The following is a 20,575-nucleotide window of genomic DNA, read 5'->3' as shown; positions in this document are numbered from 1 at the left end:
TGACCTGGGTGAAATCAAGAGTCAGACGCTTAACCAACTGAGCCATCCAGGAGCCCTGTGACATGTATGATAGATTATTGTCATATCAACTAGATTATACACTTCTTGGAGAGTACATCTCACAACCTTCTATTTTCCCAGTGTGTTTAGCATCTTGTATATAGTAACTGCTCATGAAGATGTTTAAATTTGAACTCTGCTGTTTAACAACATTATTATTTCTCTTCATGGTACTTGCTCAGTCACTTGGGCAACTAACCTTATCTCTGGTTTTGCGGCTGGTTTGTTGAGCCTGCTACCTGAGACTTGTCCCCCGGGTTTGTTGAGCCTGTCCCTGGCATGACAGTTTCCACCCACTCGTGTTTATTCTTTGTGGCTGGATCACAGCTGGCTTTGAATTAGAACATTAAATATACAGCGCCACAGTTTGGTCTCAGGCCCGGCCTCTGGTTTGTGGCACTAGGCCATTGGCCTCTGCCAGCCAGGCCCTGTCCCCGGTTTCCGCGATACAGAGAGTGCCCATCAGCTCGCGGTCACACCTGTTAGGTGTTTCTCCGCTCCTGCCTCCGCCCCAGCAAACGCCTCCTGCACCACTGGGGACCTGGGTGCAGAGCGCGGGGGAAGGGGGCGGAGAAGCAGGGCCTGGCCTTCTCCTCCTGCGGACCCCGCGGGATCTGCTCGGAGGGTGGAGCGGGGAGGGGGCACTGCGAGGCGGGAGAGGTTGAGACAGGCGGAGAGGGGCATGGGGAGGGCCCGTGGAAGGGGTGTCACTGCTCGCTTCACGCTTCAAGAGGCTGCAGCAGAGGCGGCGGGGCTGAGCCGCGGAGGAGACGGGGTTTGTAGCAGCCTCCGCATTTCTCCTTGCAGCCCCAGCGCCACCGCCCCTCGCCGGGCCGCGGCGCGCGTTAGGCCGCGCAAAGTGAGCGCGGGCGCCGGCCGGCTGCACCTCACCCGGGACCGGAGGGCAGGGCGCAGTGGGGCCGCGGCGGGGGTACTGCGCGAGCCGGGCGGCCCGCGCGTCTCCGGGGCGCACCAGCTGCGGCTGCCACCGGGCCGCGGCCGGGACGGAGCACCCTGCGCGCCCCCCGGGGGCCGGCAGCGGCCGGGAGGCGGCGCGGGGCTCGGCTCCTCCGCCCCGCAGCTCCGCGCACCCTGCAGCGGCGGCGGCGGCGGCGGCGACGGCGCGGGCTCGGGCGCCCGGGCACCCTCCGAGCCCATGGCGGGCAGCGATGCGGGCGGCGAGGGTCGGGCGCGCAGAAGCGGCGCCGCGCGGCGTCCGGGGGCCCCCGGCGGGCGGGGAGGCGAGGCTGCCTCCAGCAACCCGGGGCCGCTGTCCACTGCTGAAGCGCCGGCGGACGGCGCTGCGCTGCCCGCCTGGATGCGCCTCTACTTCTACGGGATGCACGGGATCACCCTGGACGTGCTCGTGTCCGCGGTTCGGCGCTTCGCTAGCAGCCCGGACCTCCGGATGCTGGGCTTCTCCTCGCCCTACCGCTGCCTGCTGCACTCGCTCACCCACTTCGCCCTGGAGAAGGTCTACCTGCAGCAGCGGCGCTGCCCCAGCGCCTTCCTCTTCAATTTTCTCCTCTACCCCTCGGCCCACGTGGCGCTGCAGACCCTGGCGGGCCAGGCGCTGCTGCTCGGCCTGCGCAGCGGACCGCGGGGTGCGGCGGCGCCGGGGACACTGGACCTAGCGCTGCAGTATGTGCTGGCTCTCTACCACTGCCATGTGTTCCTGAAGCGCTTCCTGCGCTTGCGGTACCGGCGGCAGCCAGAGCAGCGGCAGCAGCCGCAGCATCGGCCCGGCGCGCCCCCCGCCCCTCTGGGCGCCCGGGCCCCTGTGGTTGCAGGTGGCCGGAGGCGACTACCCCGAGACACTCGGGGCGTCGGAGGAGCCTCCGGTCAGGGGCTGCCGGACCTGCTCCGCTTTCTTTTCTTCGGAATGCACGGCTTTTTGGATGAGATCTTCTTCACTTTCTTCTTTAACTTACTGGGGCAGGGAGACGGGGCCACCAGCGGCCACACGTCGCTCTGGTCCTTCTTTATTTATGGCAGCTGCAGTTTTGTGGTGGAAAAGCTCTACTTCCACCTGCACTGCAGTCGTGGCTGGAGCGCTTGGAAGCGGGTGCCCATCTACGTGATCTTCGTCTATGTGTGGGAGTTGTCCTGGGGTCTGGGACTCCGCATGTGCGGTGCTTGTTCCTGGGACTATTCTCACTACCCGCTCAATTTCATGGGCCTCATCACCCTGATGTATTTACCTGGTTGGATATTTCTTAGTGTGTACCAGGACCTACTCTCCAACGTGCTGTGGCGGGTGCAGTACCTACCGACCAAATGAGACAAAACAAAACAAAACAAAAGTCACCGGATTCCCACGAAGCAATTCGATTTACTTTTACACGTTTAAAACGGATTGGGTTTTTTTAGCCTTTTAATTTTTATACGTTTTACTAAATTCTTACAATAGGTTTTATTGGACCCTTTAGTTTTTATGACACTTTGGAACCTATGCATAATAATACAATATTTCAAAATACTGCTCAAGACAAAGTGCTTGTCAATATTGAAAACCCCTTACAAGCCCAAGCAGTAAAACCATTATACCTTAACTTCAGAACCTGTAGTATGTTCACTTTTGGGGGCGTAGGTGGGTGATAACTACTAATTTTTTTTTTTTAAGTGAGGAGGTTATTCAGATCAGAAATCAGTGATCTTTACAAGATTTGGCGAAATTTTCTGATTTAATGGTTTGTTTACTTTCTTTTTAATCCAATTTCATTTTAATTCCTTGCCATACTTACCAATCCCTGCTGAAACTCAGTATCTTGTACTTCTAAAACTACAGTTAATAGCTCTTAAAGTGCCTCCCTCTAGTACACAAGTGAAAAAGAAACTGACAAATGTGAAAACACATCCTATGGATACATTTTTAAACTCAGACAGGTGACACTGTGTTGAGATATTTGATCTCCATCCTGGAAATGATTGTTTTCCAATGTGGATTAGCCTTAAATGCCAAGTGTGTTAACATTGATTAGATTTTATGTTATCTATGGCTGTAAATTTTTGTTGTAAAATGTTCACCTTGTATGCCCAAAGTCCAAGCAAAGTTATACCACTCAATAGTGTTCTAACCCTAAGGACTTTTGCTACATGGAGCTTCAAGACTAGAAACGATTCCTTGGAATAAAATGAACCTAAATGTTCATTATACTCGCCTTTGGCCTAATTGTTTACCGTGACCACAGATACGTGTTTTCAGCGTACTTCTGCCACGGCTCACTTGTAAACATCTTTCTTTTTGCTTCTGGGCCCACAGAGTTTTGGGGCCAAACCTTGATGTGGTAATGTGCATTATAAATCCGTGATAGCTGTATGGTGACTCGTTATTAATGTCTGGAAGCTCCAAAGTTAAATGAGATGATAAAAACCATTTTAAGAAATCATGTCTAATCGATTAATAATGTACTTTAAAATGGTTTGTTGTTTTTATTATAGTGAGAAAAGACAAGTAGAATTGAGCGTGGCTCAGCGAAGGATGACTAATACCTTCTCAGTTTTTATTACAAAGGTAATTAGAAAAACTTACAGTGTGTACAAATGAATAGTTTCTGCTTCAAACTATTAGCTCATCTGTACTATGAAAGGGGCTTATTTCTGTTTCCAGAAAATGTTTGCTATGGTAGTAAAAACGAATATGTATTTAGATGGTTTTCAGGAATAATTTTGAGAATGTTATTTTTTAATCCATTCTCTGAGGTTGCAAGGTAACTTATAAGTCATGCAAGATAATCAACCCTACCTGTGAAATGGATTGTGTCACACTGAATATTTTAGCTGGTCAAAGTTGAAGAGCAGCTGTTGAAAGTAAGCTAAGTGTTTGCAGAAAGTAAAAGCGTCAGCTTATGACACTTGGCCATAAAGGATTTCAGAAAGCCGTGGCGTGGACAAAGTGTTAAGTATGGACACTAAAGTTAGTCAGAAACTGAGCAAAATATTTGTAAGACAAATGTGACACACACACCGGAATCTGAGTGAAGTGTGGCACCACTCCACACCACACATTCCCGTGAATGTTTAACCACATCCTTGGCTTCTAGAATACTTGTTAAATGTACAGGTTTGCACTCATATCCTCTCCTGCACTCTACTGCTCCTCATCCCTGCTTTCCTGCTTACCAGCATTCTTGGGGTAAGAAATCTGTCGAGAGGTGAGAAAGAAAGCCTGTTAATCCTATTTTAAAAATTTGTTTGTGTTTTATGTTTGAGAAAGAAAGAGACAGAGCATCGGCAGGGGAGGGGCAGAGAGATGGAGACAGAATCTGAAGTAGGTTCCAGGCTGTCAGCACAGAGCCTGACATGGGGCTCGAACTCATGAACCTCTAGGTCATGACCCAAGCTGAAGTTGGATGCATAGCCGACTGAGCCACTCAGGCACCCCATGTTAATCCTCTTTTAAAGAAAAGGTCAAGGTTTCCATTCATTCAGTTCATTCAAGAAATAGTTATTGTGCACCCACTATTTGCAAAGCATTTGTCTATATTCTGCAGATACAGCAATAACCCAACACAGACAAAATCTCTGTCCTTATGAATCTCAAGCTTAGTGCTTTGATAAATTTGAGGCTATACTTCTTTGCAAGGCTACTGTTTTAGTACTAGGCAATGAGAGGCAGTGGCCAGGAGGGTTCCCATCAGGCCTATCCCTGGAATATCAATCCATCATCGCTAAAACAAAAGCCCATTAACAGCCCCTCCGGCTAGTTCTACAAAGACTTCATTCATATGTATTCAAGAAGTGATTATTCTGACTATTAACTCAGCACCTTGCTGTAGGGCATCTCATTACATGTTTACTCAATTTCTTAATTGACATTTTGCTGTAACTGAAACTTCAAAGAAAAAACAGGGAAAGAACCATCACATCAATCAATTCTGTTAACTTATTAGCAGTTCAGCTATAGAAGTGACAGGTCAATATAATAGTATTTAAGTAACACCACCTGCCAAGATGTTGTTGCTCTATTACATATATAAAATCTGAAGTAAATATATGTATATATCCATGTATATATCTTAAATGAATGTATATCATATATACATCTTAAGTAGATATATATAATCTGAAGTAAATATATATAGTTTTAAGTAAGATATATATAATCTTAAGTAAATGTGTACCCATATATAAAATAATACATACATATAAAATATTATGTACATCTTAAGTGTAGATTTATATACATATATATGTATACACACACACACACACACACACACACACACACACACGTACTTAAACCTCTAGCAAATCTCCTCTTACAAATGAAGACCCTGAAACTCCAAACTGCAGAGTTTAAGTAACTGCCCAAGTCATACATACAACTATTGAATATTTAGACTTGAATCCAAGTACACCTTACTCCAGCATCTGTTCGTAACAGCAACACTGTCATGCCTCTTTCTACGGACCCCTCGGATTTTGGATCTTCTGTGGATTTCACCTTACAATTTGTATCGCTCTTCCCTTCCACTAACAGGTGCAGGGGAAGACGCATCAAAGCCAGGCACCAGTAACAAATTCGCTTTTTCATGTTACCCTTTTATTCCCTGGAAAATAACAATGGAGCGAATACCAAGATGCATAACTGAAAATCAGCCTAGTTCTAATCCTCAGATGATAGTCTTTATATTCAAGCAGCACTCTGAAATGAGTTCTTTATTTGAAGTCAGATAATCTTGATATAAGAATACTACACCAAAAGACATAATATCTTATATCACAAGCTAGGAAAAACACATACAATTACTGCTACATATTTAACATAGCGTTCTGAATGAGCATCACTGTAAGAGCTAAACAGCCCAACAATTAAAATTCAATTTTTTGCAGAGACATTTATTCTGAGTTCAGTTAAACACCTTAGCATCTATTAAGTCCTTAACAGACAACATGGGGGGAAAGTGACAAGTATGGTTTTTGCCCCATATTTAACTTCTACAGCCCTGAAATTTTCTTCTAAAAGTGCTTTAAATTTTAAGTCAATTCTATCTAGGCACTGAATCTAAAGAGAGAAATAGAACCTTTTACATTTTTCATGTTAACAATGAACATAGAAGTTTCTAGGTTCTGTAAAGACTCCAATAACATTGATAATCCATTTCAACATTTCAGACATTTCAATGACTCAGTGTACTTAACTTTGAACATTATCAATGTTTGACATTTCATGTTTCAACTCAGCAAAACACAGCTTAGAAAAGTATGACCTGTCCTTTGTTGTTTAAGAAACACTTCTAGTTGTTAATTCTATCCTTTTGAAAAAATAATTTTTCTGTACTGTTTTGAAATAGACTCCATTAACGTAATGGACCTGGTTCTGTTTAAGTGCGAGAGTGAAGAATTTTGGTAGACTGTTCTGGTTCTTTTCCCACTTCCCAAATACATTTAAAAATCAATATACTTGGAAAGGAAGTTATGCTCCAGACTTGGAGTGATAAATCATTGTATCGTAATATCTGAAAGCATTTTAATAAAATCAATTTTTGTTTATATTAAAAGGCATTAAAAAGACGTTACCTTTTAAATTAATTTTAAGTATACTATCTCCAATATATTTTCCAACATTGCTTAATGGAACTAAGCTCCTTTACTGAAGGAAAGTAAGAAGAAACACTCTTCCCCTCCCTCCATCAAACACATGCCTCAGTTTATGCTGAAGGAAAAGATGGTTTCTGTTGTGTTGCCAGTTTTTTTTTTTTCCTATTCTTAGACTTGGTACCAGAGGAACCAACAAAAACAGCAACTGTTTGTGTGGACCTCTATTCACTAGAATTGGCCCCATTCTGATTTTTAACATTGAAGCATGAAGCTGTCACATAGGCAGTGGCTTTCCAGACACTAGCACCCCAAATTATAAATTAACCTGGGATGAGTATAGACAAGTTTTCCCCTAGAGATTTTTTCTCTTAATACAAAGATGATATAAACACAAAGACTTTTTTCCCTCAATTTTTAAATTTCTCTGCAGAAATGGTCAATTCTTAGACAATCGTTAGAGAGAAAGAGAGGGTGAGAGTAAGGGAATGATCTTTGACTTACAGAAAGATTTTATTTTCATCTTTTAACAATTCCATTAGAATCAAAACATCACATGGACCAACTTTCCCATTTAGAAAAAATGTATCTTTATCATGATTAAGGAGAATCAAGGGTTGAAAGAAACCATAAGGGTTAATAACATCCAGCCTTCCATCCAAGGCAGGAATTTCTGACAACATCTCTGACAGATGGTTTCTCAACTCAGCTTGGACTATTCAAGGCAGTATTAATTATGTTTTTCATGCAAAGACCGAATACGGGGTAAGCTGTCAACAGCTGAGCTGATAAACCTCACTGTCTATCAGTGAAGGAACAAGGCTTTTCAAAGCTTTCAGGAGCTATAGATCACTCATCCTGCTGGTGTATTGCAATGAAACATTTTATAAGACTATTTTCTCATCATTAAAAAATAATCAATGTTTCATTCTTTCATCGTGATACATATGGTCTTATATCTTTTCTAATGATGCTTCCTTCACAGAGTCTAAGCAGCTGGGCTTTGAGAACTTTGACAGTAATTGACATTACTTCAGAAAAAGAAGAAAAAAAGAAACATTGCCTTCAGGTAGAGGAGTAGAAGATTAAATAGTAAGGGACCCTGCTTGGTTCACTGGTGTCTCGATCTGGTTGGACCCAGAAAAAGTCTTGTCTTTGGTTGTTGCTCAGGATGTCAACTGGTAGGGACATCCAGGGGGTTTCCTGGTAGCTTCCTCTGACTGACCTAAACAGCTGCATGAAGAAAGGAATTGAGGGGGTCCTGGGTGGCTCAGTCGGTTAAGCATCCGACTTTGGCTCAGGTCATGATCTCATGGTTTGTGGGTTCAAGCCCCGCCACGGGCTCTGTACTGACAGCTCAGAGCCTGGAGCTTGCTTCAGATTCTGTGTCTTCCTCTCTCTCTGCCCCTTGCTGACTCATGCTTTCTCTCTCTCTCTCTCTCTCTCTCTCTCTCTCTCTCTCTCTCTCAAAAATAAATAAATATTTAAAAAACTAAAAATAAATGAAAAGAAAGAAACTGAGAGGCCAAAGGAGTCACAGAAGCAAGTAGCTAGCCAGGAAGGATGAAAGATGTCATAGATCAACTGTCCCAATCAAAAAAAGAAAATTATATATTAAAGAGAGAACTAGCCCCACTTTTGATGGGATTCCAACAGGCATTTATATTACATCTGAGATATTTTATTAACATACTATTAATATCCATGATAAAAATTGAGCTAGTCTCACAGGATCTCAGATTCAGAACTTTAAGTATTTGAAAAGTAGTTGTTGTTGGAGAAAAATAACATTGAGAAGAATATGCAGAAAGTTTACATCATAGTAGTTATTTCCACTAACTTTTATGAACCAAAGTTAAATGAAATATGCTCTTGTACATTTCTGAAGGAGAACTATTTTGGTCTTAACCTTTTATTAGAAACAATGAATGGACAGGAAGATAAAATAAATGAAAGCGTTCCCTGGGGTACATTGGAGCAAGTACTCAGATCCCAAGTACTTAAAAGCAAGCATTTAACAAAATCTATCATTGCACTTACTCGTAATGATGATATTTTCAACAAACAAAACAAGACAGAAACAAAAGGATAAAAAAGACAGAAATAGAAGATACAGTGGAAGGGATAGAGAGCCCATGGATTATTTTTCTGTGGCTAAAGTAATTCAGATTATAAACGGTATTCTTAGTCTTTATATCACGTACAATTTGAATTACAAAGAAAAAGCTAAGCTTGTGAAATACCACATGCCGTAGGTATGATCGAGTACCAAAGTGTACCCTTTATTGCGTTAATAATTATTCAACAAAATTTCTGAATTGATTTTGTGTGCATGTGTAATGATATTATTGGACATGCTATAAGAATTTCAATAATGTGCCTTTGGAGTGTCTACCCATGGGATAGGTAAACAGTCTACAACTTACTAAAATCTGAAATCATGGAACTTCAAAGCTCGAGGAGAGAACTAAAAGTCATCTAATTCAACTCCCAAGCAATAGAATAATTCCTTCTAAATCATCTTTTACAGGTGTCCTTCCACTGTATTCTTGCTCACATCCAGTGATAGAGATTATTGTACTTACTCAGATCTCCCAGGCCAATCCATTTCTTCGTTCTGTAGTTTCAGTTGCTGGAAAGTTCTTAACAATAAGACACACATGTCATTTTCACACATTTTTCCAATTTGTCATTCATAGAAGAGGACCAAAGGTTTGAAGAAAGTTCCCAGATGTGTTTTAATTGTTTTACTCCAGGCTAAATATCCAAAATCTTTCAGCAATAGATAATAAAGTACACAATTGGGAAATTATTGCCTATTTTGATCAGGACACTTTATTTCTGCAAATGGGAACAACATTAAACACTGTTAGCTTTTTTAGCAGCTCAGACCACTTTATTGTTCCAACTGTATTTTCATGTATCTAAATACCCTAAATCTCTTTCCTGTAAACTGCCATTTGGCCAGTGATCCCTTTATGCACCTGCACATTGGTATAAAAATAATTGGCATGGATCTGTGCTATTCCCAAACACCATGATTTGTCTTAAAGGTGAGTGAGAGGGGCGCCTGGGTGGCGCAGTCGGTTAAGCGTCCGACTTCAGCCAGGTCACGATCTCGCGGTCCCTGAGTTCGAGCCCCGCGTCAGGCTCTGGGCTGATGGCTCGGAGCCTGGAGCCTGTTTCTGATTCTGTGTCTCCCTCTCTCTCTGCCCCTCCCCCGTTCATGCTCTGTCTCTCTCTGTCCCAAAAATAAATAAAAAAACGTTGAAAAAAAATTTATAAAAAAAGGTGAGTGAGAAAGAAATGAAGACAAATAGAGTAAAGACCAGAAAATCTACCATTGAATTCGCTCTTCATTTTCTTCATTCTTTCTATGTTCCTACTCTTCTTTCAAGAGCAGGCATATATTATTCTTCATGTTTTCTCCCCACCTAGCAAAGAACCTAGCACAGAGCAGGTGCTCAGATTTTGTTGGTGTGATGATGAACTTATCTGAATTCTCATGCCAGACAATTCAATAGTGGCAACAGGAATCAGGAATGTGCCAGGTGGCAACTGGGATTTCAACAGGACATTAATTTATGGAACATACACAAGACTTACCATGTGCCTAGAAAAAAGATAGGAGTTGCTTAATCTCTCAATTTTTCCCTCTTCTATTCAGCAACTACTTTTGTCAAGTGCAGAACTCAGGTGGTTCTTTATAAGAGGCTTTAGGGGCGCCTGGGTGGTGCAGTCGGTTAAGCGTCCGACTTCAGCCAGGTCACGATCTCGCGGTCCCTGAGTTCGAGCCCCGCGTCAGGCTCTGGGCCGATGGCTCAGAGCCTGGAGCCTGTTTCCGATTCTGTGTCTCCCTCTCTCTCTGCCCCTCCCCCGTTCATGCTCTGTCTCTCTCTGTCCCAAAAATAAATAAACATTGAAAAAAAAATTTATAAGAGGCTTTAGCTACATTATAGATTTTTAAAACTTGTAGGCTGTTCAGAGAACATAAGTTTGAAATGTTCTTTTGGAAATATGAATTAAAAACAACTGATGTGCACATGAACTCACAGGTAGTATATGTATTAATGCAGGACACTTCCCTAAAGACTGATGTGCTCAATTTGCAGCTTATTGATGGCTCTTGATTTTCACTGTTTTTGACGATGACCTTCTGGATTTTGGCAACTTTTGAATGAAAATAAAAAATAAAATTCAGGAGTGCCTGGGTGGCTTAGTCGGTTAAGCACCCGATTCTTGGTTTAGGCTCAGATCATGATCTCAGTTCATGGGATCAAGCCCCGTGTTGGGTTTGCCACTGGCAGCATGGATCCTGCTTAAGATTCTCTCTCTCCCTTTCACTGCCCCTCCCCGACTTACGCTTTCTCCCTCTCTCTCAAAAATAAATAAATAAATAAATAAATAAATAAATAAATAAATTCAAAATTAGTAATATTTAGAAAATTGCTGCTAGTGGCAGGTGGTAAACATTTAGGTTTTATTATCTTTGTATCTGATTCACTTCTTGCTGTATTTCCAACGCCAAATATTATTGGCAGATTGTCAGTCAGGGTTCTTCAGAGAAACAGAGCCAATAGGAGATCTATATCTAGATAGATAGATATAGATAGATGATAGATAGATAGACAAAGAGGTTTATTATAAGAATTGGATCACACAGTTATGGAAGCTGACAAGTCCTGAGACCTGCAAGGTGAGTCTGCTGGCTGGAGACCCAGCCCAAGCAATATTACAAGTTCTAGTTTGAGCCCAAAGGCCTAAGAACCACGAGAATCAATAGTATAGTTTCAGTTCAAGACTGACATGCTTAAGATCCAGGAAGAGCTGATGCTTCAATTTGAGTCTGAAGACAAGAAAATACCAATGTCCCAGCTAGAAAGCAGTGAGGCAAGAAGAATTTCCTCTTATTTAGAGAAGGTCAGTCTTTTTGTTCTATTCAGGCCTTCAACTGACTGGATGAGGCCCAACCACATTAGGAAGGACAATCTGCTTTACCCCGTCTATTGATTTAAATATTAAATTCATCCCCAAACACCCTCACTGAAATGCTCAGAATACTTGACCAGATACCCAGGCATCCTTGGCTCAGTCAAGCTGACACATAAAATTAACTATCATACAGATCAAAATATTTGGACCAAAGGATTAAAAACGAGCATAAGGAAAATTGAGGAGAATTCATTCATTCACCTATTCAACAAATACTTAAATGTGTATTGTGTTAAAAGGTAAATAAGACATAGATAATTCTCTTTCTTATGGAGCAAAGAATACAGATTTGAAAACAAAAGTTTGTGTTACAGAAAGATGCTGTTGGAGGAAATAACAGGGAAGCCACCTAGACTGGAAAGCGTAGTGGGGAGACTCTAGGAAGACGGTCTAGGATGCTCAAAGTCCTGGCAAAAGTGAGTATCAGAACACTGAGTAACTCAAAACCCATGGAATCTGGATTAGGAGAATAGTAGAGGGGTGAGTGAGGGCTGACGTCAGAAAGGTGGGCAGAAGGCAGGTCTGGAAACCTTGTGGGTACATTAGAGGAGGGGGATCATTTCCTGAGGGTGTTGACAAGTTACTTAGAGGATTTAAGCAGACAAAGAACTGATCCACTCTGCATTTTTGAATGAAAACCAAGAGAGGACAAGATGAAAGGTAGAAAAACCCAGTTATGAGGCTGTAATATAAAAACAGCGAGGGGTATATGGTGGGCTGCGCCAGGACGGATGGTGGAGATGGATTTACATGCATAAATCTGAGAGACATTGAAGAGGCTCAACAGACAGAGTGTGGTGATAGGATGGTTGTGCAGGTAGAGGGAGAGGTACGGATGCAGTTGGCCGTGAAGTGAATGTAGACTCAGAGCCTTGAGGACGTCTGAAAGCCAGTGTAAAGAAGAAACCTTCAAGAGATGGAGGGACAAATGGTCAGATAGGCAGGAGAGCCAAAGAATGGGGTCTGGCCAACAACAGAAGAGAGAAGGAGAAGGAAGATATGTTTGGTATCCAACTCCACTTGAAATTAAAGCAAATGAAAAACAGAATCAATGACCATTGTATTCCAAGATATTCAGGATGGGGGAGTATAGGCAGGGATAGGAGGATGTTCAACTGAAATATACTGAGTGCAGCTTGGGAAAATGATGACAATGGCATATGTGACTTGTCTTAAAAGTGGCTATAACGTAGAGGGAAAGGACTGGCCTGTAGCCAAAGAGGGGTAAGGGCTCAAGGAACAATTTTGATCTTCTAAATTGGGATGTTTTTGCATATATAAAATGTTGGTGGGAAGGAACCAGGACAGAGATTGAAGGTACAAAAGAGGAAAGGCATATAAGGTCTTATTACAGCATGATTAGGAATAACTGATAACTACCAACCTTGATGAGAGCTCACCATTTGTTTTCTTTTTTTTAATTTTTTTTAATGTTTATGTATTTGTGAGAGAGAGACAGACAGACAAGAGTGTGAGTGGGGGAGGAGCAGAGAGAGAGGGAGACACAGAATCTGAAGCAGGCTCCAGGCTTTGAGCTGTCACCACAGAGCCTGATGCGGGGCTTAAACTCATGAACCGTGAGATCATGACCTGAGCAGAAGTCAGATGCTTAACCGACTGAGCCACCCAGGCTTCCCTCACCATTTGTTTTCTAAGCATGACATGTATCAGTTTGTTTAATTTCCACAGCAACCCAATCATAGGTACTGTAATAATCTGCATTTTTACATATGCTATTCCTGGCACATGCAGGAGTTAAACATCTTGCCTGAGGCCGCAGGCAGTAGAGCCAGGATTTGGACCCAGGCAGTCTGGATCCCAAGCTGCATTCTCTAAAAACCTACCTAGGTAAGTGGAGGAAAACGGAGGAGGTGAAGGAAAAGGGACAGGTAGAGAAGGAAAAAGAACCCAGATTGGCATTACACGAAATGTACCTGCTGCCCAATCTATGCAATACAATAAAGAACCCAGAGAAAGCATCTGAAACCAGTTCTACTCAAAGAGAATTCAAATGCTTGTCTATTGATTAACTTTTGTAATTTTGATTCAGTTGTGTACTCGTTCGTTCAGTAAAAATTTATTGAGTATCTACTATAGAAAGGGCACTGAGAATGCTCTGGTATTAAAAAACCAAGCAAGTCTGACATGGGTCCTCCCCTTGATAACCCTGCCTTATTGTATTTGTCAGCTCTGGCTGCCGTAACAAAACACCATAGACTGGTTGGCTTAAACAACAGAAGAAATTCACTGTCTCTGTTCTGGAGGCTAGAAGTCCAGCAGGATTGGCTTCTAGTGAGAGGTCTCTTCCTGGCTTGCAAATAGCTGCCTTCTCACTGTGTCCTCACGTGCCAGAGAGAGAGCAAGGACTCTGTTGTCTCTTTTTATAAGGACACTAATCCTTTCAAGATCGGGTCCTAACCTTATGACCACATTTAAGTTTAATTACCTCCCTGAAGGCCCTATTTCCAGATATAGTTACATGGGGGGTTAGGGCTTCAACATATTAACTTAAGGTGGGGGGAGGGGGGGAGGTGGATAAATCCAGTCCATGGCATATATTCTCTCTTAATTCTCACAATGACCCTGTATGGTGGTGGTTGTTGTTATTACTATTATTATTAATCTACAGCTCATAGATGAAATCATTGAAATCTATCTGCCACCCAGCTACTCAGGAACAGGAATGAAACTCCATTTCAGCATTTTTTTAAGCAACACATCAGTCTCTCAGAAAGTCCAAGGCAGTATGACTTTTCGGGGGGCGGGGGGAAGACTCTGAAAAAAGGACGATCTTGTTTGCTTAATCCCTCCATAGTTACATAAATCAATCATCACTGGCTTTTATTCTCTCTAGAGATAAGTTCTATTTTGTCCATGCCTAATCTTAACCTTTCTTAGTATTTATACACAGATTTCTAAGTGAGCACCTCCCCATTTTTACTTTTTTTCTCCAGAGTCTACTTGTTACCCAGAAAATTAGCTGTCTGGAAACATTGGATCGCAGACACTGTGTCTCCAGGACTTTCTGCAAGTTGACACAGAGGCTTTAAAGGGCAATGCTACTCAGAGCCAATTCACTTAATTTCATACAATATATTTTAAGCTTGGTGTTTAAAACAGTTGACCAATGGTATTCGAGAGTACAAAATCAGTTTTCAATGTATTACAATTTTGCTGGGTAATCACATTTCCGTTAAGTCTATAGGGTGTTCATTTCCATTTCAGAAACATGAATTCCTAATATTATTTCTAGATGATCTATAAATAACTCCAGATATGCTTGCCAACGTGATGCTTTGCTTTTGATGGCATAAAATCGAAAACATAAATAACAAGGTATTTTGGTTTTTTTAGCCAAAGGAAAGAATGTTTTTTAATCCAGAAAATCATATATTACTTTGGAAGCTGCGTGCAAATCAGGCAATTTAGACACAATATCAGAAGGAAAGGTGATCTCCTAGGAACTGTTTGCAGCTTAAATGTTCAGTATGTTCTTTCTTCAATTAAAGCACAGTACAGTAAGGGGACACATCCTCTGAGTCACCCTTGGTGTTAAAAGTTATCAGCCTTCCCAAAACACTAGAAATAGTCTGAGTGAAAACTTCTTGTTGAGGCAGCTAGGTGGAATCTTCACAGATAAATAAATTCCAGATTTTTAAACTTTACAACACAAATCATATTTTGGAGCTAATATGTTTAATTTAATGGTAAGAAATTCTGTCAAGGGTCAACTTACTGCCCCCAAATCATTTCAGGAGGTCAATAGAAACTTCTCAAAGTGGAAAAGGTCAGCGCTTGAAGTGAGCTATTCAAAATGGCCTTTCTACAAAACCACTTTCTTTTCCAATACCAAACTTTCTTGAATAGGCGCATTCACTAAAGCAGATAAATGTTGATAAATAATTTGATAGTCAACTCTACTCTGTAACAGTGCGGGCCAACAGAACATTTGTTTTGTGTTTTGGCCTCTCACAAAATACACTTGGGAAAAGGTTGCCCTAAATATATCAACTAACAGTCAGCCTATGCCATGGTTCACTCTGATCATCTTACTGTTGGTAACTCTGCAAGAAAAGCATGGCTTTTGCCCGCGATTTCAATAGTATTCAAACAGCTTCTCAAACTTTAGGAGTGGCTTGGATTCCTCCTTCTTGCATACCTTATGTGCAGTGAGGGGTCAAGAAAGTCAAGAAACTCCTCTGAACTTGTCATTTGCATTAATTCCTTTCTATTCCCTCAGCCTCCAGAGGGAACAGGAATGAATGTACTATAAGAATCTTCTACATTATCTCCCTAACCCCAGTGTCCATACCGCTCAATATCTACACTAAAAGGGCTAAACTTAGAGGACAATATCAGGAGCTACATCTTCCCATTATAGACCCAATACCTGCAGTTGACTTTCAGCAAAGCTATATCATCCATCATATTAAATTATTTTTTGTTATTGTTTTGTGGTTTGCTTTATATTAATGTATAGATGTGTTTCAGTTTTATAGTTGCGTTGAGCTATAAACACAAGGTATCATCCTTACTTTATGTTTATTCATTATTTAATATCCATGATAATTTTTTCTTCTCTTTTGTGGGAATTTCTGTAAGTTTCTTTCATGTAAGTGTCAGCAATACACTTCTGCAATTTCCAGTCTTCATACACTGTTTTTTGGAAGAGCTTGGTGCTCTAAATTGTGGCTTTATCTAAACAAAACTGTCACACAAAACAGGCAGTGGTTTCAGGTGGAGATACAGCTGCATGTCTGACCTGAGCTTAGCATTATAGAAGCTCTTCTTACCACTGCATTTCTTATGCTCCTTATGAACCTGGGAGGATAAAAGAATGAAAAAAATAAACTGTATAAGCTTGAAATTAAAGCAAAATCCTCTGTATTAACTTATCGTAAAGCTCTTAGGAAACCAAAACGTTGAAATTCAAATATAAGATTTTGGGGACGCCTGGGTGGCTCGGTTGGTTAAGCGTCCAACTTCGGCTCAGGTCACGATCTCGCGGTCCGTGAGTTCGAGCCCCGCGTCGGGCTCTGGGCTGATAGCTCAGAGCCTGGAGCCTGTTTCCAATTCTGTGTCTCCCTCTCTCTCTGCCCCTCCCCCATTCATGCTCTGTCTCTCTCTGTCCCAAAAATAAATAAATGTTGAAAAAAAAAAATTTTTTTAATAAAAAAAAAAACACAAATATAAGATTTTGTGCACTAGAAGGAAAGGAGTGTAAGTGCAAGTTTCACTTATCAGTGGGTGTATGGGACTAGAGTGAAAGGAGAAGGTGTAAAGAAAGCCCATCAGTGTTCGGAAACAATAGGATGTCCTTCCCTATATCTGATGGTGCTTTTTTAGAGTCCCATAATCTCCTAATCTCTTTTTGTTGTTGTTGTTGATATTTTCATTTCTTTCTTTCTTTCTTCCTTCCTTCTTTTTTTTTTTTTTTTTTTTTTTTTTTGGTATACATCAGTAGTTTACCACATTTTTTTTTTTTAATTTAAATCCAAGTTAGTTAACATATAGTGTAATAATGATTTCAGGAATAGAATCTAGTGATTCACCACTTACATGTAACACCCAGTACTCATCCCAACAAGTGCCCCCCTTAATGCCCTTCACCCATTTAGCCCATCCCCCTACCCAATACCCTTAATCTCTTTCTTTTTAAAGGCTTTCCTCTGTTGGCCATCTATTCTCCCTGCCCCCTTCTCCCTCTTAGGTGTTGTCTGTAGAATTTACTCAGCTAGATATGGTACCAAATACTTGGGCCCCACCGTGATCAGTTACTGTTTGATTAACGAATGACCTTCTCCTGTGGGGTCAGTCCCTATTGGCATCCAGATAAATGGAGGTTTAGATTAATCTTGTCTTTTTGTGCTCAGTCCTCCTTGAAGTCTTCCTTTATTGAGCAAATAAATGGTGATACAAAATTTGTGCAGGGAGATTGTGTAGATAAATTGTAAATTGAACATATAAGTGTGTAAACTAACTCTTCAATTCACTTCCCTTTAAAAACTGGCTTCGAATTAGAGAGGGAGATTTAATTTTTTTTCACTTTATTTATTAGAGAAAGAGTGAGATAGAGGGTGTGAGCTAGAGGGGAGAGGGGCAGAGGGAGAGAGAGAGAATCCCAAGCTGGCTTCATGCTGAAGGCAGAGCCCAAAGCAGGGCTTGATCCCATGAGCCTGGGATCATGACCTGGGCTGAAATCAAGACTCTGCTGTTCAGTGGACTGAGCCAGGAACCCCTAGAGAGGAAGATATAGTTATGATTTATCAGGGATGAAAAATTATTCCATAAACCACACTAACCAAGAGCATCAGCCTTTGCTGTGGCTTCTCTGTTGTGTAGGAGACAGTACTTTTCTCTTTCCTCCCCATTGTCCCCACCACCCATGGGCCACATCTAACTTAATTCCAATGCCCAGAGGCCCTTCTTAATAGATACTTTTTAATATTGAAGAAGACCAAAGCGGGAGGCATCACAAGCCCAGACTTTAGCCTCTACTACAAAGCTGTAATATCAAGACAGCATGGTATTGGCACAAAAACAGACACATAGACCAATGGAATAGAATAGAAACACCAGAACGAGACCCACAAACGTATGGCCAACTCATCTTTGACAAAGCAGGAAAGAACATCCAATGGAAAAAAGACAGTCTCTTTAACAAATGGTGCTGGGAGAACTGGACAGCAACATGCAGAAGAATGAAACTAGACCACTTTCTTACACCATTCTCAAAAATAAACTCAAAATGGATAAAGGCCCTGAATGTGAGACGGGAAACCATCAAAACCCTAGAGGAGAAAGCAGGAAAAAAATCTCTCTGACCTCAGCTGCAGCAATCTCTTACCTGACACATCTCCAAAGGAAAGGGAATTAAAAGCAAAAATGAACTATTGGGACCTCATGAAGATAAAAAGCTTCTGCACGGCAAAGGAAACAATCAACAAAACTAAAAGTCAACCAACGGAATGGGAAAAGATATTTGCAAATGACGTATCGGACAAAGGGCTAGTATCCAAAATCCATAAAGAGCTCACCAAACTCCACACCCGAAAAACAAATAATCCAGTGAAGAAATGGTCAGAAAACATGAATAGACACTTCTCTAAAGAAGACATCCGGATGGCCAACAGGCACATGAAAAGATGCTCAACGTCGCTCCTCATCAGGGAAATACAAATCAAAACCACACTCAGATATCACCTCATGCCAGTCAGAGTGGCTAAAATGAACAAATCAGGAGACTATAGATGCTGGAGAGGATGTGGAGAAACGGGAACCCTCTTGCATTGTTGGTGGGAATGCAAACTGGTGCAGCTGCTCTGGAAAACAGTGTGGAGGTTCTTCAAAAAGTTAAAAATAGACCTACCCTATGACCCAGCAGTAGCACTGCTAGGAATTTACCCAAAGGTTACAGGAGTGCTGATGCATAGGAGCACTTGTACCCCAATGTTTATAGCAGCACTCTCAACAATAGCCAAATTATGCAAAGAGCCTAAAGGTCCATCCACTGATGAATGGATAAAGAAATCGTGGTTTATATACACAAAGGAATACTACGTGGCAATGAGAAAGAAGGAAATATGGCCTTTTGTAGGAACATGGATGGAACTGGAGAGTGTTATGCTAAGTGAGATAAGTCCTACAGAGAAAGACAGATACCATATGTTTTCACTCTTATGTGGATCCTGAGAAACTTAACCAAAGACCATGGGGGAGGGGAAGGAAAAAAAAAAGTTAGAGAGCCAAACCATAAGATCTTAAGATCATAAGATCATAAGATTCTTAAAATCTGAGAATAAACTGAGGGTTGATGGGGAGGTGGGAGGAAGGGGAGGGTGGGTGAGGGGTATTGAAGAGGGCACCTGTTGGGATGAGCACTGGGTGTTGTATGGAAACCAATTTGACAATAAATTTCATATAAAAAAATAGATACTTTTAAGTATATTTTTTACCTATTGGGATTAGGCTTAAAACAAAGGAAACCTGCATAAATGATACATTTCTTTATCTCAAAATTCCACGCTTGTTAAGACTTCCTTTAAAGTCTGATTGGAATTATGCTGTCCTTCCAAGTTCATTGATGAGAGTAGGTATTAAGTACCCTTTCACTATAACCACAAGGAAGTAGGTAGCTGCATCCCTCACAAACAAATTCTGTCCTTCATCAAGCATATAGAAAGACACCTGACTGGGATGGGAATGGAGAGCTGAGACACTCCCATCAGAGGTAGAGAGGCAGGGAATCTGGTAGGAGTGGCTACAGGGTAAGACTGGAATCGGGGTGGGGGCGCCTGGGTGGTTCAGTAGGTCATGAGCTCACAGCTCCTGAGTTTGAGCCCCTCATCAGGCTCTATGCTGACAGCTGGAGCCTGCTTCGGATTCTGTGTCTCCCTCTCTCTCTGCCCCTCCCCCACTTGCGCGTGCTCTCTCTCTTTCTCTCTCTCTCTCAAAATAAACATTTAAAAAAAAATTTGTTTTTAAAAGGCCGGAATAGGGGTCAGGCTATTTAGAGATGTGTATTCTACGCCAAGATTGGATTTATCCTATGGATGTTTAACCGAAACGAGAGAGTGAACTGTCTGTAAGCAGATACGGATTTTAGAGGATTAGTCTGATCAGCAGGGGGGGAGAATAGTGAAACCAGGAGGTCGCTGTGATAATCCAGGTAAGAAATACTGAGGGTCTGAGTAAGGCTGTGGCAGAGTGGACAGGACAGTTATTTGGAAGGTAGGTTCTGGAGACTTAGTGGGTGTGGTAGAGGAAGGATTGGAGGGGCTGGGATGCCAAAATTTTTAGTCTTAAGCATGTGCCAGATGAAACACTGTGTCATCCTCATTCTTTCCCTTCTCTTTCTTTCTCTTCCTCCCTCCCTCCCTTCCTTCTTCTCTTTCTTTCTGACATACAACATTATATTAGTTTCAGGTGTACAACATGATTCACTATCTGTTTATATTGTAAATACATAGGAGTTACTAGGTAA

The 20,575-nt window shown here is 41.8% G+C and overlaps 1 protein-coding gene across 1 annotated transcript; it reads left to right on the top strand.

Moving 5' to 3' along the window:
* Window positions 1–317: 317 nt before the first annotated feature.
* Window positions 318–3,214, top strand: TMEM229A (transmembrane protein 229A). Its single transcript, XM_023250529.2, has one exon. It carries the CDS (start codon window positions 743–745, stop codon window positions 2,339–2,341), a length of 1,599 nt encoding a protein of 532 aa, XP_023106297.2. The 5' UTR covers window positions 318–742; the 3' UTR covers window positions 2,342–3,214.
* The last annotated feature ends 17,361 nt before the right edge of the window (window positions 3,215–20,575 follow it).

This window comes from Felis catus, chromosome A2, assembly GCF_018350175.1.
Source record: "Felis catus isolate Fca126 chromosome A2, F.catus_Fca126_mat1.0, whole genome shotgun sequence".
NCBI classification, from domain to species: Eukaryota; Metazoa; Chordata; class Mammalia; order Carnivora; family Felidae; genus Felis; species Felis catus.
Note: the sequence above shows the minus strand (reverse complement) of the source record. Positions and strands in the feature narration are given on the sequence as shown.

Excerpts from the sequence above, each read along its gene's own strand:
- TMEM229A (XM_023250529.2), top strand. The coding sequence starts at position 743 with ATGGGGAGGGCCCGTGGAAGGGGTGTCACTGCTCGCTTCACGCTTCAA.